This window comes from Nicotiana sylvestris, chromosome 12, assembly GCF_000393655.2.
Source record: "Nicotiana sylvestris chromosome 12, ASM39365v2, whole genome shotgun sequence".
NCBI classification, from domain to species: Eukaryota; Viridiplantae; Streptophyta; class Magnoliopsida; order Solanales; family Solanaceae; genus Nicotiana; species Nicotiana sylvestris.
Window position 1 is genome coordinate 162,612,069 of NC_091068.1, and position 18,129 is coordinate 162,630,197.

An 18,129-nucleotide genomic window follows, 5' to 3' on the forward strand; every position below is an offset into this window, starting at 1 on the left:
GATCTCGAACGTATTGCTCACTTTAGGAGAGTTCTTTGCGTTTTGCACTCCTAATGTATTTGGTCTTTTATGATTTGCACCTTTTTTTAATGACTTGCACCTTAACCTCTTTATATCATTGCAAAATCATGAAAATGGTCCCTTTTTAATTATATATGAGGGCAAAATAGGAAACATACAATTCAAGTATCTCTAAATGAAAATGCATCAAGGGAAAACGGGGGATATTCAAATCACAAAAGGCTACATATGTTAGAAGCTCTAATTGCTCACACCAACTGATTATAAACAGAATGATATCACACCTTTTGACATAAAATTTTCCTCTTTTTTCTTCCCAGTGATTAAGCAACTAACCTTTAGTATTAATAATAGAACAAAGTTGCATGCTTCAACAGTACATACCCTAAACTAAACCATTGTTTCTTGAAGTTTAGCCAAGTGCTTCCTTCCTTTAAGATGCGCAGCCATATCAATCTCGCCAGGGCACCTAACGTTACAAAAACGACACCACAGCTTAGAATTATTAGTAACACCAACAGCATTCTTCACTTGCTTCTGCTTTTCATGTTGTCGAGTAGCTCCTAGTTGGACCTTTTCTTTTGGCTTTTCATTAGCACTGCGCGTTATTTGTGCGGAGTGTGCATGCTTTACTTGCTCCTTCTTAAGCTGGTCTGGTGGATTTCTTTCAGTTTTGGCCTTTTTCTTGCAAGCTTTCAGCTCTTCACACTTTTCCCTATGTTTCCTTCCTAGAAGATGGCACTTCAAGTCATGCTCAGAGGTGGTTGTCACTTGACATACTGCACAAGTCCACTCTTTCTGAACGTTCTTTAAAGAATTAGTCTCCCGGAGTTTAATCTCTTTGGTATTATCTGCTGGAAACGCTGTTTCCTTGATCTGAACTAGTTTTTCCTTCACACTTTTAACCTGCAGTTCCACAGGGAATATTTTAATCACTGGCTACGGATTACTTTAGCTTTATCATAGAAAAATAAATGCTAGGCTAGAATAAAGGTGGTAATAGGAGAAACTAAGGTTTGATTAGGCACGAGGTTTAAGAAGGAAAGTACAACTTTTAAAGCTTATGGTATTAAATATGTCATAACATTTATAAAACTTTTGAAATTATGGTCTTAAACAATGCCATAACATTTGTGTGGCAAATGTTAATTTGATGGTAAAATGGGAAACATAAATAGAAATTATTTTCAAATTTAGAAGGTATCATTCTTTTTGGAACTGTGGAATCAGCTACTTGTATCACGGTAGGTTGCCTACATCACACGCCCAAACCCGGACCTTGCATAAACACGGGATGCTTCGTGCCCCGGGCTGCCCCATTCTTTTTGGAACGACTAACAAAGAAATAGTATCATTCTTTTTCGAATGATGGAGTATCTTCATCTATTGTTTGCTCGACAATTGCATCCGGAGCAATACTTAGTATCCCTAGAAAGACCAAGGAAGTTCTAGGGTTAAAAAATTAATAACCTGTTTGGGCTCAGCTGCTTCATTAGTACTGTGCTCTGATTGTGCTGCAGCAGCATGTTTTACTTGCGCCTGATTAAGCTGACTTGACTTTGTTGTAACAGGTGAGATTCCTTCACTTTTGGCCACTTGCTTGCAAGTTTTCAGCTCTTCACACTTTGCCTTATGTTTCCCTCCGTTAAGATGGGATTTCAAGTTATGCTCTGAGGTGGTTGTCACTTGGCATACTGCACAAGTCCACTCTGTCTGAACTTGCTTTACAGAAGTAATCTCTGGAAGTTTAATCTCTTCAACATCTGCTGGAACTATCATTTCCTCGACCCGCATTCCTACCGTTTTCTTCTCAATCTGAATTTGATTTTCCTTCACACTTTCAACCTGCAGTTCCACAGGCGTCTTAATCACCGGCATACATATTGCTTTTGCTTGATTATAGAATAACAAATATTAGGCTAGAATAAAGGTGGTATTGATGTAAAAAAATAAAAAATTATGAGCATTACATCTCTCCCCTGGTATCAACAACTACTACTACTTCGCCTCTGTCTCAAACAAGTTGGGAAACTCTCCCATTTTTTGATGTCTTCAAATATTTACTGGAATCTAATGCAATCTTCAAAAATGATTAATTTAACAAAGTGCACCAGTTAAAACTTTCAGGGGCGACTGTTTCAGCATATAAGAAGTTTCTTCTTTATCTTAATGCACTAGATCTCAGTGTGCATTATCAATTGCCATATTGCACATTTAGGTTGATTAATGAGCCTAATAGTTTGCCTTCAGAGATAGTAAGCTTCAGATCAAGCTCTCTCTTGTCAGCAATACCCGTGAACACTTAATATTCCCCCCCCCCCCCCCCAAAAAAAAAAAAAGTAACTAAGGAAATTCAAGGGGTTAAAAAATATAACCTGTTTGGGCACAGCTACTTCATGTTTTGCGATCATCACTTTGATATCTTCCCAAACAGGACCACTCCCTTCACACGCTGTCTGAGTAGGGGCGGCACTATGACTGTTATTTATGGGATTTTAAGGAACGAAAGCATGTGAACAGAAAAAACATTTTCACTAGAGAAGAATAGGAAAGTAACTAGTTCTTTTGTTAACAAAAGGAAAATTCAGACTCTTTGATGCTTTATTTGAGAAAATTGATAGCTGCATAATGTTATTACAATAATCTATCGCTCATGTACTTATAATAGTTTAAAGGAATGGAAGGTACACTACATCTATGCAGACGAAGCATTCACGAATTAGTCTGGAACTAAACAAATCTAAAAAATTAGTGCATGTGTGTGTATACACACACACACACTGCTAAGGTAACTTCCCAAATCATTATGGAGTTGAAACACCAATAAAGCAGCAGCACAAGAAGTTAAAAACTGTTTCATACAGTACAGGAAACTGCATGATTATTCGAAGTATAATCCTTGGACTGAAAATACGAGGTCATGATAAGTCCACAGTTTATGCTTGTTGAAAAATAATCAATAGACCATAGGCAAGCCCGAGTTGCTACAAAATCCAGTCGAATATGTAGTCATACATTTGCTTCTGTAATGGTGGGAATCTAACTTTTGGCAACTGAAATGGATTAGTAGTCTGAATTTATGCTAAAGTACATCAAAACAACTGTGCGGCCAATTTGGTAAGGAACTGGCTACTCCTTGCTAAAGTAACATCTGACATACCTTGCTTGCAATAAGTTTCACCAGCGGATCAGATCCATTTTCCTCAAGATACATCTCTGCCACATCCCAAAATGTTTCATTCTGGAGAGACGGATCCTCCATTGGCTTGTTAAACCAGTCAGTGAAAGTTTGAAGGTTGACAAACGAGCACAGATATGCAAAGCGTTGGCAAACATAACAACAACCATAAAACTGCGCAATAACATCGTGCGGTTTCAATGGCAAACATGGATGAACAAGATTTTGATAAAAATAACATGCGCCGTTAAACTCAGGTATTACCAACCAACATATGGCAATTAATTTTATATAAGGCCACAAAGGAATCCTGCCAAAGTAAATGAAAAGATATCAGTATATGTAACAGGAGTAGTTTCATAAGTTAACCAAAAACGATTTTGAGTTTCCCCTTATTTCTTTTCAAGACAGAAAATTTGCCAAATGATCTTGCAAGACGTTAACCTAAATTAAGTGTCAAAAATTCAAAGAGTTCCCATTTCCATATGATTTAAAAAGGATAATGAAAGGAATACATGTAAAATAAAGTTTACAAATTTAAGTTCTGCCCCTTTTAATATAGCCAGCTAAGAGTACAGCAGATTACCATTCAATAAGTTTCTCAAATACGTGCTCGAACAGAGAAATAAAAGAAAAGATGGTCCAATATGTGACTAGCTTCCTCATGTGATACTTGGAGCAAGTCTCAATTGCTCGGATTGAAGCACATCTGCAGTTCCACAAACGAATTGCTAAATGTTACCAGTAACAAGGAAAAATACTACACAAGTAACCAAAGCTATAATGTGACATTTTCATAAAAGTCATAAACAAATGTCGTAAATCTTTTACCGACATTAGTATAAATGTCGGAAAATTCCCGACATTGAAATTTACGACATTTGAACTAAGTGTAAAATAAATGTCGGTAAGTGACTTTATGTGACTTAATACGACATTTATAAAATGTCGTCGTAGCTCATATTTCTTGTAGTGGCTGGAATTATAAAGCATTCAACACTTGAAACTTTGTTCTGCTTAGGGTGCAATTGGGGCCGGCCTTAGCTACCTTTAGTGAAGGAGGCTAAGTTAAATCCCCCTTCGACTCAATATTACACTATGCTAAAAGGATAAAAACAAAACTTTTGATATTTACATGTATGTATATAAATTATTGAATCCCGGCCTCAACACAGGATAAAATCTTAGATGTCACATTTTTCCATTTTTAAGACCCATGCATTGTTCAACCTCTTGGCTAGCCACTGCATTTGGAATGGAGAAATGTTTCATATAAAACTTATTTTCTATGAGAAAATGTTGTATAAGGAAAATGCTTACAGTAACAAAAGAGATTCACTGGGAAAATAGAAGAAGTTGTGTTATTTTTGTAAAGAAAAGGACTTCCATCAGGATATGGAATTGTAAGATCACATACTATATATGTCTATGGACCAGGGGCGGATGTAGGGTATACTCGGACAGGTTAAAAATTTATACGTAAAAATTCATTAAAATTGCAAAAATAGTAGATATGAACCCATAACTTTAAAAATATAATGGATTCAATGCTAAAAAATTTAAAAGAGGATTTAAATCCCGGATCCGCCTCTGCTATGGATTTGTAAAATAGACTTGTAAAGGATGAAGGAAGTGATTAGTATGGAGTAATGGGGAGTTCCCCAAACTTACATAGGATAGCCCAGAGCAACTACCGGCCTGCAAATTTGGTACAGCAAAAAAAGCAAAAGAAAATATAAATACACAATCACATACATGCAAAATACGTACTTGAATAAGTAGAATCATGCAAGTATATATGTATAATGGTAAAAAGAAATCAACACTAATCTGCTAGCTACAAAGCTACAATTGCGTTCAATTTCTTCTTTTTTACTACTACTACTATACTTCTCAAGATTAATTTTCATGCCCAAGCTCCATTTTTTACCAAACAAAAACAAGAATGGAGAAAGAAATTGAATTTACCAAGCCAGGAAATCGATCAACTGAAGCGTAAAACTTAGAAAATCCATTTAGGAAAATCTTCTTTTTCCTTCGCTTTCTAATTGTAGCAATGTCCTCAGCTTGAGTTCTATCAAGTTCTTGTTTCAGTGGGAAAAAGGAACAGAGACTGTACTTGATCAGACTTTTGAAGAGGAAATGCTGATGGTAAGTTCCAAAAATAGGTCTTTCTTTTGCAGTAATTACAGAAATACCATACTGATGCAAATACTGGAAAAAGGTGGATGAGTGGTAATTTTGGAAAGCTAATGCTAAAACTGATCCGTCGGTCTTTCTATCTGCCCATTAACTACACTTACCAAAACATTAAAGACATTTTGCTTCCTTAGCCCTGAAGTTTTAATTTTATTTTTATTCTAAAATTCAATATTGACCTACCCATTTTTTTTTTATTGCAAAAGCCCCCCGCCTAAGATTTGGTCTGATTTCAGTTCACTTTTATTCCTGTTCAACTTAAATATCAAATTTCATTTGCCACGGGATTTTAATTCCGGGACATATTTATTTACGTATCACGTGTTGTGTTCTTGTCACTAATTTAAAACCTCTAGCTATCCTACCAAATTATAATTAACCTCCTAATTTATGAAAATTCTGTACATGTAAAGTCTAACATTATTTTGAACCTAGTTAATTTTACCCGCACCGGATATTTACATAAAACCAATAGATATATGACATGTGTCTTGCATATGAACTTCAATCATTTAACCATGGTAAATTACATGTATTCTCATCTAATTAAATTAATTAATCATAGTGAGTTAATAAACACCCGACGTGAATAAGTATTTATTAAATTTAAATCCACATAGATTAAATCAAAACAATTTTGGGGAGTTGTCGTCCACATGGTGAGGGCAGGGGCGTGTTTAGTTTGTAGGATATAGGTTCACGTGAGCCTATGCTTTCAAAAATAAGCTTTTCTTTTCTGATAATAACAGAAATACCACACTGATGTAAATACTGGAAAAAGGCGAACGAGGGATAGTTTTGGTAAACTAATACTAAAACTGATCCGTCGGTCTTGCTATTTTCCCATTAACTACACTTGCCAAAAACATTAAAGGCATTTTGCTTCCTTAGCCCGGGAGTTTTAATTTTATTTTTATTCTAAAATTCAATATTGACCTATCCATTTTTTTTATTGCAATAGTTCCCCCTAAGATTTGGTCTGATTTTAGTCGATGAACAGGTTTGATTTATTCCTTTTCAACTTAAATAGGAGTATCAAATTTCGTTTGCTACGGGATTTTAATTTTGTGACATCTTATTCACATATCAAGCGTTGTGTCCATGTCACTACTTTAAAACCTTGAGTTATTCCATCGAATTATTATTAACATTCTAATTTATGAAACCTTGGTTACTTTCCGAAGTTCGGCGGTGAAGACTCAGATCGATTACCTTCTCCTCAGAAGATGTGATAGAGGATTGTGCAAGGATTGCAAAGTTATACCGGGAGAGACCTTCGCGACTCAGCATAGGCTCTTAGTGATGGACATCGGCATTATGATGAAGAGGAAGAAGAGGTATGCTCATGGCCGACCGAGGATTAGATGGGGAGCTTTAACCAAGGATAAAGCCCAAGAGTTGGAGGGGAGGTTAGCCGCTATGGGAGCTTGGAAGAGTAGTGGAGACGCGAGCACTATGTGGTCAACGACAGCGAACTATGTGAGGGAGGCGGCAAGAGAGGTGCTAGGTGTATCGAAGGGTTTTTCTGGCAGGCACCAGGGAGACTGGTGGTGGAATGACATAGCCCAAGATAAGGTGGAGGTGAAGAAGGTAGCATACGCGAAGTTGGCAGGGAGCACAAACGAGGAGGAGAGGAGAGCGAATAAAGAGAGGTACAAAGTGGCTAGGAAGGAGGCAAAACTGGCGGTCACGGAGGCTAAAAATGCAGCGTTTAGCCGTCTATACGAGGAATTAGGGGAGAAAGGTGGGGACAGGAAGTTGTTTCGGCTGGCTAAAGAGAGGGAGAGGAAGGCCCGAGATCTGGACCAAGTAAGGTGCATCAAAGACGAGGATGGTAGAGTATTAATGGGAGAGTCCCAGATTAACCAGAGATGGCAGACATACTTTTATGGTCTTCTAAATGAGGAGGGGGATTGGGATATAGCGCTAGGGGACTTGGGGCATTCGGAGGGTTTCCGAGATTCTAGGAATTGCAAGCGCATTAAAGTGGAGGAGGTCGTGAGGGCTTTGCGCAAGATGAGTAGGGGTAGAGCGACCGAGCTAGATGAAATTCCGATTGAGTTTTGGAAGTCTGTGGGTAGAGCAGGATTGGAATGGCTGTTTGGGTTGTTCAATGTAATTTTTAGGACGAAGAGGATGCCGGATGAATGGAGGTCGAGTACAGTGGTTCCGTTGTACAAAAATAAAGGTGATATCCAGTGTTGTAACAATTATAGGGGTATCAAGTTACTTAGCCATACCATGAAAGTCTGGGAAAGGGTGGTGGAGGTGAGGTTGAGGAAGAAGACGTCTATATCCGACAATCAGTTTGGGTTCATGCCGGACCGCTCCACTACGGAAGCTATCCACAATACTGGAAGATGAGCCTATTGCACAGCCGTAAAACCGTTGCAATAGAGAGGTAAACCGTTGCCATATAGTTATTGGAACGGTTTAGAAAGCGTTACATACACTGCCGTGCCAGTAGATAGAGTAATGGTTCTTGCAACGGGTACACAAACCGTTGCTTAAGGTATATCTATCGCAACGGTTGTTCCTCTGTCTGGAGCAACGAGTATTTCTTTCCAGTTGTAACAGTTACAAACCGTTGCCATATAGTTTATAGCAACGGTTGGCAGCCGTTACCATATAATATGTTGCAACTGTTATTTAAGCTATTGCAACGTTTATTTACAAATATTCTAACGGTTTCATTACGCTACTGTAACTGTTTTATTTCTTTTGCAATGGTTTTAACTACCTATTTTGTCATTTTGTTGCACATTTTGGAACGATTTATAAGACCTAATGGAACGGTTTTGAATACCTATTGGAGCGGTTCTTGTAGACTATTTTGGAGCAATTTGCCATACCTATTGGAACGGTTTGCAAGATCTATTGGAACGATTCTATTAGACTATTACGCCCTGGCTGTAAATGAATATTTAGATATATAAAATTTGTAATAACCTGAAATTTATATAAATAAAAATATAAAACACTTCATAATCTATATTATCTCCATAAAATCAAAATATTTTAACCCAATCACATAAGTTTTACATTAACACATATTCCATAAAACCAAATATTTTAACCCAATCACATAAGTTTTACATCAACACTTCAGGAGTTAGTTCAAATGTTAATAACAAAAGATTCCTAGAACATGGACAACAATTCAAAGTTCTTAAGTAAGGTCTAGATCTTCACAATCTCCATCTTCCCTTTCTTCAATTGCTCCACCTACAAAAGATGATAAATAAAGTCATTATCCTTCAAGAGTTAGTTTATCATTATAAGAATAGATATGGTCCATAAATAATGCATAAAGCACAAAATTTTCAAATGTACTAGAATGTCGATCTCTAAGTCTTCAGTTCTTTTTGCTAGGATGAAACAATCTTATATCCAGTAAAAATCTTAAAGCACAAAGTTTTTCAAAAACAAGTTAGAGATGACAACAAATAAGTGGTTGTCTTTAAATCCGTGTAAGAATACAAAAGACTTTGTACTCCCAAAGCCTCCAAAAGCAGTAGCTAACCAGGTAAGAGATGAAGCACAACAATGTTATACCCAATGGGCACTTCAAGAAGCATTGACAAAACTATGTAAGGACTTGGTTCAACCAGCCAACTAGGAAAATTAGGAGACGTGCTGCTAGATAGCAGAAGGCTGTGAAGATCTTCCCTAGGCCAACTGCGGGATCACTTCGACCTATTGTTCATGGACAACACTGAAATACAACATGAAAGTCCGGGCTGGGAGGGAATTTTCTTTTGAAGAACTAAAAGCAGCTCGTATTCCCAAGAAACTAGCACCAACCATTGGCATTGCTGTTGATCATCGCCGTAGGAACATCTAAGCTTACAAAGCTAAGCTTGTCATCTTCCCAAGGCGTGCTAAGAAAGTCAAGGCTGGTGATTCTAGTGCATAGGAACTTGCTACTGCCACCCAGGTCCAAGGTTCATGCATGCCTATTACTAGGGAGCAGCCAGCTGTTGACCTTGTCAAGGTCACAGATGAGATGAAATCATTCAATGCCTATGGCAAACTGCGTATCGAGCGTACAAATGCGCGACACATCAGAGCCAAGTTGAAGAGGGTAGCTGAAGCAGAAAAGGAAGATCATGCAAATCTTTTGATGGTGTTTATGTTATAGCATAAGTCCTATTGCTCTCTTGAAAAAAAATGCAAAAGAAACTTTAATAGAATTCCAAACTGGGAATTCACAACTTAAAAAACTAGCCATTGATACCTAATAATATTATCTTCATCTTTCCTAATTCATTAGTTTACCACATTGCCGAAAGCTTATATAATACTTCTCTTATTCACTTCCTTCCAGACACAGTAACAATGTTTCACCAGATGACTTTCTTCAGCTTAACAAACTGTTCAGTTAGTTATTTCCATTTTCCATTTCCATATCAAACATTGAAACTAGTTAAACACAACATAAGCAACAAGAAAAGACAAATTTTGCATCCTTTTGAAGAATGCCCTTATAAATCTCTCTTGGGACCAATGTAACAAAGGGAAAACGAGAGAAAAGCTAACAGAAGCTCAACTATAGCTAGTTGACAGAAGCCTTCAATCTAGAGAGTCTACTATGAGGATTTAGAAAGAAAACAAAAAAAGCACATGGTAAGCAATTGAAACAAATGGTCACCAGTGAAGTATGGAGTTGAGCCCAACTAGTTTGTAGCTGAAACATAGTTGACTGATTAATTGATTTAGGTTCCAAAGATACAAAAACCATCTAGCCACATAATAAATGTTGCTTTTGCCAATCAATAGATGGCTTCGTACAGAAAACCAAGATAAAGAGGAATCAACATGTGTTGATATTGTAAGCCAAATATTCTTTTTATAAAAGGTTATAGCTAATCCGAATTAGTTTAAGTGAAACTTTAAAAAAGAAGAAAAAGGAGGAGAAGAAGAAAGCAAGAAACAAACAAAGATAGATGTACTGACCTTGATTATTACTCCCAGTAGATAGGCGATTGATTAGTTGCACAACAACTTGTTGTGCAGAGGAAACTTCTCCAGGTGAACGAGCATTGAAACCTAGCATCTTGTGATCAACCCGTAAATCTGGATTCATATGCTTAAGTTGTGAAATGTTGTGAACTGCAACTTGTAGTTCCATGGCATCTTTTTGTGCATTAAACTTTTCCTGCAATCTTTGCTGCATCCTTTCTTCCATTTCCTCCAATTTTTGCTGCATCACCTCATTAGTAGAACTTAAAGAGGGTCCAAAATCTCCCACTTTTCTTTTTAAGGAAGTCTTGGTAACCCCACGTCCATACAATCTTAGGGGACTCGGATGCTCAGGTCCCATGACTGATGCAAATGCATCAACTGATTGACTGCCATCTTCACTTTCTTGTGTTGATTGTAGTCTTTCCATTTCAGCCTACAAGACCAAATTGAGTCATTATTAAGTCAGAAAGTATATGATACTGAGTCAATAACTAAGAATAGACAAATGATAACAACAAACTTTAAATTAATAACTCGTACAATTTTATTAAGAGTATCCGCATACGAGGCCTTGTATACTCGATCAACTTTTCTTTTTCTCGTAGCCACAATGATGTCCTTACTTGATAAAGGCTCAGAAGTTTCTTTCTTTTTTTCCTGGTTATATAAAAGTGGTATAAAAATATCTTGGACTAAAATTAATAAGTTCGGTCACACCTCCTTTTTGCCGCCTACCCAGAAGGATAAATGCGTGAGGGAGCTTTTTCAATTAAGTGACAATATTCGAAATGAGATTATTTATTTAATTCAGAGTCGCCACTTGGGAAAGGTTTGGCTTTTGGTGTCCCAAGTCATCGGTTTATCTTGAATCCCAATTCGAGGAAAATATTCGACTTTCCAAATGAAGTCTGCGAACTAGAAATTCTAAGTAAAGAATTCTGTTGACCCGAGGGAAGGTGTTAGGCACCCACAGATCCTGTGGTTCTAGCACGGTCGCTTAAATTGTTATAATGGCTAAATATCTGATTTTAATACATATTATAACTTGTGTGCTTTTATTAAGTTTAAACCCGCTTTATTATTATTTTTATAGAATTGCAACGTCGTGGAAATGGATCTTCGAACCACGTCGCAATCAATGCACCCGTGGTTGTTGATACATTCCGACACCGTTGAGATTTGGATTTGGGTCACATAAATGCGCACCCGAATTTAAGAATGTAAATTAATTAAAATCGCGCCTAAAGAGTTTAACGCGTTATTATCTTTGAGGAAGGCAGTGAAATTTGCTAAACGGCCCATCCCAAATTCTAAGTATTTATTATGACCAATTATTGAGGGCCCCACAATTTGCATTTTTATTTGGCGAGGCTCGTCTCATTATCAAAAAGGAATGACCTATAGTGACTATGTTTTCTATTTCGTTCTTCTCTATAATGAAAGAAAAAGAGTTCTAACTTATTTACATGCTCACGAGTTATTATAGTTGAGTTTCGAAAGTGAGTCGTTAAATCTGAAAACGATACAATAAGAGCAATCAGTTAATAATTATGGGCCCAGGTCCGATGTATAAGGGGTAAAACTGGACCTGTGCCATCCTTATTCAGATGTTGGGCTTAGCTAAATGATTCTACACATGTTCAAACTTTAAGAATCCGAAATGAAAGTGATACCTAATGAAACCCGTTTTTAACGAATTTAGATGAGCAAGTTGTTAACTAAAATAGTTTGAACTATTGAGTAATCAACCTAAGGCCTGATGTGTATTTGGAACATGCTGTTTAATCGAACAAATTGAACTAGCAGAATGTTACAACTACACTATTAGTCCTTTTAAACTAAAAAACCTACGGGGAAGAAGTTTACAACTTAAACTGCTATAGGATAGTGCCCATGTTATACATAACCAACAACTACCTGATTCTAGTGAAGGCAACTAGCTAACATATATGCAACCGAGATTCAGTATATAACCAGAGTTTACATGGGCAGCGCATAGAATGTTCTAATTACAGACAATAAAAGAAAGAAAAGACTACATTAAACTACAACTTCAAATCTTTCTAATTTTCGCATTCATGCTTTGAGTAGCTTACAAGATGAACTAGTGTATCAGTTTGTGTACCTGGTATTTGGAAAGCAAGGAAAGAAGATGAAGATCAGTAGAAGCAGCAGTAGTGTAAATACACAGCAACAACAGGTTCAGCAACACAGCAAAATCCTAGGAAATCGAAGTATGACCCAAAGAAACAGTCTGAATCAATCGAGATCAGTGACAGAAAATCCGAGCAGCAGAGGCGAGCCAAACCAAATTTCAGAATGGTTTCGAGAGCCAAATAAGATTGCAGAGATGACTCCAAACAAACTAATATGCTCAACAAATGAATCCAGCACCCACAAACCAAACTCAAATGAAACAGAAACAAATCGAATGACTCGCTACTAAGGTTCGAATGAGTCCAATGACTCCAAACTTCTAATACTGGACAGGGTTTCTCCTTCGAAAAAAGGAAACTATGTTCTGGTCTTTTAAAAGATATATAGGATCTAAACTTCCAATGGGAGATTGAAAACAAATTCAAAGAAGAGAAAGCAATCAAGCAGTATTTTTCTTTTGCTCTCCAAAAGCTCCCTTAACTTCAGTCTCCTGCTTTGAATGTCCTGAACCCTTCCCCTTTTATAACCCAAACTGACCTCCATTCCAGCCTGTTAAAACCAATTAAAAACTGACCCCCCATGCTTCCTTATTCTAAAATTTTAAAAGCACTCATTCTATACCCCTTTTAGGATGTAACTCTTTTCAGTTTTTTAAAGTTTGAAAAACATGTTATTCTCTGCAGACCATTAGTGGATGTTCAAATAATATTTAATTCTAATCAAGCATGGACAGATGAATTGATTAATTCAAACGCATCTGACCACACATGGCTTTCACTAACAGTTTAAAGCAGTGAATTAAATCCAATTCATCAGTTAAAACAGTTCCTAGACTGATCGATAAATGGCACAGATTGACTCAATCAGAATTGAAGCAATATGAATCGAATTGTCATCAGGTTATTTTAACATTCAAGACTGCGAAACTAATCGATGACACTTATTAACAGACCATATATTACAACATATACAATCGATAATAAATAATCGAACTCGAACAGGTGCGGGGGTGATTTCATACTGATAGACACAGTGATTTTACGAAAAACTTAACTAATCGACGGAGCCTATTCGGCTCGATTGCACAAACTGTAATTACACACAACAAAACGCGCAGAAGCAAATTCGACCAAATAAAAGGTCCGGGCGAGGTGGACAGAATAGTCGACACAATTGAAAACAAACTCAAACTGACATTTAAACACATAAACAGACATCAACAGACAAAACATGGAATTGACAAGGAAAAGAAAATACCTTAAGAAATTGAAGGTTAGACGACCCCATCTTGGACTCTGACTTGGACCTCTTTTGGGGTCGAACGGACTTTAATCGAAGTGTTCTCAACTGAGAACACCTCGATTAAGGTCTATTAGACCCCGACCCTTCGTTTAATTGGACGAACCCCCAGGTTTTGGATTTCTAGTATTCATGCAGTTGATTTGGGACTTGGAGTTTTCTGGTTAGATTCGAACCAAACCAAGCTTAGTTTAGTCACGAGGGAGGTCGGGGGAGTAACTAGTATGGATTTAGTGTGGTTTTTCATAGGTTGAGGTTTGGCTCGAATCTTCAAATGAAGATCCGAGACGATGGGGGAAGATTTGAGACAAGGGAGTAACATATTTGGAACGGGGGTGGTCAGATGGTTTAGGGTTGTTAATCTGGTGACCGGCGGCGTCGATGTCGCCGGGTTTCAGGCGATGGGTTAAGGTGGCGGTGCTAGGGGTTGATGGGGGAGCCCGTCTCTAAGTTAAAAGAGACGAGAATGGGAGAGGGGGGGTCTGGCTTAGGGGGCGTGGGGTAAGGGATTGGGGTTATATAGTTAGGGGGAAATTTGATATGGGCCGTAAGATCATTCAAGATTAATGTCTTGGATTGATCAACTTAATGGAAACGACGCCGTATAGGTTAAGTGAGACCGGTGGGCCTCTGGGTGAGACGGGTCGGGTTAAGGCGTGGGTATGGAGATGTGATCTTGTCCGTTGATCAATCTGAGATCAACAGCCCAGATCAAGTATGATCAAAACGACGCGGTTTGGACGTCTCTGAGATTGACTGATCTGGACCGGGCAAAAAATAGTGCTTTGGGCCTGATTTTGGGTCCAATTTAAATGGCCCGATTCCGATTTGTCCAATTTTAACTCATTTCTTTTCTTCTTTTAATTCCTTTTCTAAATACTAAACTACCAAAAATCCTAAAATAAGTTGTAAAACTACAATTATATTAAAAAGACATTAATTGACTCACACAAGATCAAACATTAATTAAACAAAATCACACCATTAAACAATAAAATGACAAAATTACCAAAAATAATATTTTTGTGATTTTCATTCATTTAAAAACCAAATACGATTTATTTAATTCCTAATAGTAGAATAAGATCCCAAATTTACACGTAACATATTTTTTGTATTTTTAATTAATAAAAATAAACAATCAAAGACAAAAACTACAAATAACTATAAAAAAATGCCACGCAAATTCTCAAAATTATACACAAAGACAATTTGTTTTATTTTTCGATTTCTTTTGGAGTAATTATCGTGGAAACAAAAATCACGTGCTCACAGCTGCCCCTCTTTGTCCGAAAACATGAAGAGTTTTCGTGCAAAGATAAAGTGAGCGGATACGAGCGATTTTTGCCCGTTGGAATACTACGTGTGAAGCATTCTTTTTTGAAAGATTTGACCGAACCTTTGCTTCAAAGGTTTCCTACATATCCTGGGCTAAACAGGAATCATGTCAATGTAGTTCGGGAAGTTTTGGTAGTTGGGACTACTATGGAACTGCGATGCTGTTGTTACTGCTGTTGCATGTTGTTATTACTACTTTACCGACCTCCTTATTACACCAAAGGAGAATTAAAACTAAGCTAGTTATGCCTATCAGCTACTAGTTACAAGATTCCTATCTATAATTCTTTCGCAAATTGATCTTGAGTCTTAGCTGATTCTGCTTGTAGACTTCGATCTGAATCTTGATGCTCGCAAGTTGTAGGCACTTGTTTATTTCTGCAGCATTGAGTGAAGCGGGATTGGCGGAGCTCGTGACTTTAATCAGATTTTGAGTGATCCGCACTTTGTTTGCTCCAGTATTTGGGCTCATATTCTTTTTGTTCTTTTCTTCCTTTATTTATTTTGGATTGAAACTCACTCCGTAGGTCATCTCGATCCATGTGCCTCGAGGTCAAACCTGCTCAGACAACGAAACAAACAAACGAACGAAATTTTTCTGCCCCAGTTTCACTAGGAAAATTTCGTGAGTTAACTGCCATAAAATCTACAGAATTGATAAGGGGATTGGAAACCCCAAGTCTAAAAGACGCAACCCAGGGATTGGAGCCCTAATGTCGGCTAAAGGAAACTTGCTCAACTTAGGTATTGGAGCCCTAATGTCGGCAAAAAGAGAATTGCTCAACTCAGGGATTGGAGACCTAATATCGGCTAAAGGAAACTCGCTCAACTCAGGGATTGGAGCCCTAATGTCGGCTAAAAGAAAATTGCTCAACTCAAGGATTGAAGCCCTAATGTCGGCTAAAAGAAAATCGCTAAACTCAGGGATTGGAGCCCTAATGTCGGCTAAAAGAAAATCGCTCAACTCAGGGATTGGAGCCCTAATGTCGGCTAAAGGAAAATTGCTCAACTCAGGGATTGGAGCCCTAATGTCGGCTAAAAGAAAATCGCTCAACTCAGGGATTGGAGCCCTAATGTCGGCTAAAAGAAAATCGCTCAACTCAGGGATTGGAGCCCTAATGTCGGCTAAAGGAAAATCGCTCAACTCAGGGATTGGAGCCCTAATGTCGGCTAAAGGAAAATCGCTCAACTCAGGGATTGGAGCCCTAATGTCGGCTAAAAGAAAATCGCTCAACTCAGGGATTGGAGCCGTAATGTCGGCTAAAAGAAAAATCGATCAACTCAGGGATTGGAGCCCTAATGTCGGCTAAAAGAAAATCGCTCAACTCAGGGATTGAAGCCCTAATGTCGGCTAAAAGAAAATTGCTCAACTCAGGGATTGGAGCCCTAATGTCGGCTAAAGGAAGATTGCTCAACTCAGGGATTGGAGCCCTAATGTTGGCTAAAGGAAAATTGCTCAACTCAGGGATTTGAGCCCTAATGTTGGCAAAGGTGACTAGGGAATGGAGGCCCTATGTGTAAAATCTCAACTCAGGGATTGGAGCCCTAATGCTGGCAAAAGGCGACTAGGGAATGGAGGCCCTATGTCTAAAATCTCAACTTAGAGATTGGAGCCCTAATGTTGGCAAAGGCGACTAGGGAATGGAGGCCCTATGTCTAAAATTTCAACTTAGGGATTGAAGTACTAATGTTGGCAAAAGGCGACTAGGGAATGGAGGCCCTATGTCTAAAATTTCAACTTAGGGATTGGAGCCCTAATATTGGTAAAGGCGACTAGGGAATGGAGGCCCTATGTCTAAAATCTCAACTTAGGGATTGGAGCCCTAATGTTGGCAAAAGGCGACTAGGGAATGGAGGCCCTATGTCTAAAATTTCAACTTAGGGATTAGAGCCCTAATGTTGGCAAAAGGCGACTAGGGAATGGAGGCCCTATGTCTAAAATCTCAACTCAGGGATTGAAGCCCTAATGCTGGCAAAAGGCGACTAGGGAATGGAGGCCCTATGTCTAAAATCTCAACTTAGGGATTGGAGCCCTAATGTTGGCAAAGACGACTAGGGAATGGAGGCCATATGTCTAAAATTTCAACTTAGGGATTGGAGCCCTAATGTTGGCAAAAGGAGACTAGAGAATGGAGGCCCTATGTCTAAAATTTCAACTTAGGGATTGGAGCCCTAATGTTGGCAAAAGGCGACTAGGGAATGGAGGCCCTATATCTAAAAATTTCAACTTAGGGATTGGAGCCCTAATGTTGGCAAAAGGCGACTAGGGAATGAAGGCCCCATGTCTAAAAATTTCAACTTAGGGATTGAAGCCCTAATGTCAGCGAAAAATAGGTTGATATTGGGGATTCTAAACTAAACCCCTTTTTTCGGAATTTTCTTCTTATTTCACTTTTCATTTTATTATTATTTATTTTATTTTATTTTATTATATATTTTTGTTTAGTAGAAATGCAGGAAAGAATTTTGAGGAAACTTCCCTTTTGAGTTGATTTCTTGTTGCAAAGCTGTTTCTTGCACTTGTGCATTTTTTCCCTTTTGGTTGCACTTGCTTCTTGCCCGGTTGCTTTGGATTGCACCTGTTTCAATTTTCCAAACAAAGAACAATTATCAGTTTGAAAATGGTGGTTGGTTCGGTGGCCTTGATCATTCCAATTGCTTGGTCCCAGCCTCATTTCTGTTGAGAAACTTCGCCATTGATTGGATTCAAAGGCGACCCCCTTTCAAACTGATAAGACTCGGATTTCAGGATTTCATGATGATTCGCCCGTGTAAGGATTTGGTTCTTCCATCTCATTCTGCTTGGGGATTTTTACTGGGGCAGATCTCATTGGGGATCATTTTTTTAATGCCTTTACTTTGGAGGTAATCAACATCATGATCAGTCGGGATTGGACTGACGCACCACTGAGGCTGGGTATTTTCTTCACTTCTTGCTAGACGGAGCTCTGTAAAACCGGTCTTGCCACCTT

At 38.1% G+C, this 18,129-nt stretch overlaps 1 protein-coding gene and 1 pseudogene across 4 annotated transcripts; one reads left to right on the plus strand and one right to left on the minus strand.

Annotated features, from left to right (window-relative positions):
• Window positions 1–225: 225 nt before the first annotated feature.
• Window positions 226–5,308, minus strand: LOC104240274 (uncharacterized). Of its 4 annotated transcripts, XM_009795093.2 has the most exons (7): window positions 5,168–5,308; window positions 4,871–4,897; window positions 3,786–3,908; window positions 3,182–3,509; window positions 2,397–2,477; window positions 1,492–1,866; window positions 226–927 (listed from the first exon to the last, which is right to left on the minus strand). In XM_009795093.2, exons 1-7 carry the CDS (start codon window positions 5,212–5,214, stop codon window positions 412–414), a joined length of 1,497 nt encoding a protein of 498 aa, XP_009793395.1. In that variant the 5' UTR covers window positions 5,215–5,308; the 3' UTR covers window positions 226–411. The 4 variants fall into 4 exon arrangements, with proteins under 4 accessions (XP_009793395.1, XP_009793396.1, XP_009793397.1 ...); XM_009795094.2 differs by lacking the exon at window positions 2,397–2,477; XM_009795095.2 differs by lacking the exon at window positions 4,871–4,897 and having other exon boundaries at window positions 5,168–5,305.
• A 3,583-nt stretch (window positions 5,309–8,891) lies between these two features.
• On the plus strand, window positions 8,892–9,539 carry LOC104240275 (large ribosomal subunit protein eL13y-like; annotated as a pseudogene).
• The last annotated feature ends 8,590 nt before the right edge of the window (window positions 9,540–18,129 follow it).

What these genes read in the sequence shown, in the direction of transcription:
- LOC104240274 (XM_009795093.2), bottom strand. Translation starts at nt 5,214, where the DNA reads ATGGATTTTCTAAGTTTTACGCTTCAGTTGATCGATTTCCTGGCTTG. An exon ending in TTTGAGAAACTTATTGAATG is followed by an intron (nt 3,510 to 3,785) that starts GTAATCTGCTGT and finishes TTACTTTGGCAG; the next exon opens with GATTCCTTTGTGGCCTTATA. An exon ending in TGAAACTTATTGCAAGCAAG is followed by an intron (nt 2,478 to 3,181) that starts GTATGTCAGATG and finishes GCCCCTACTCAG; the next exon opens with ACAGCGTGTGAAGGGAGTGG.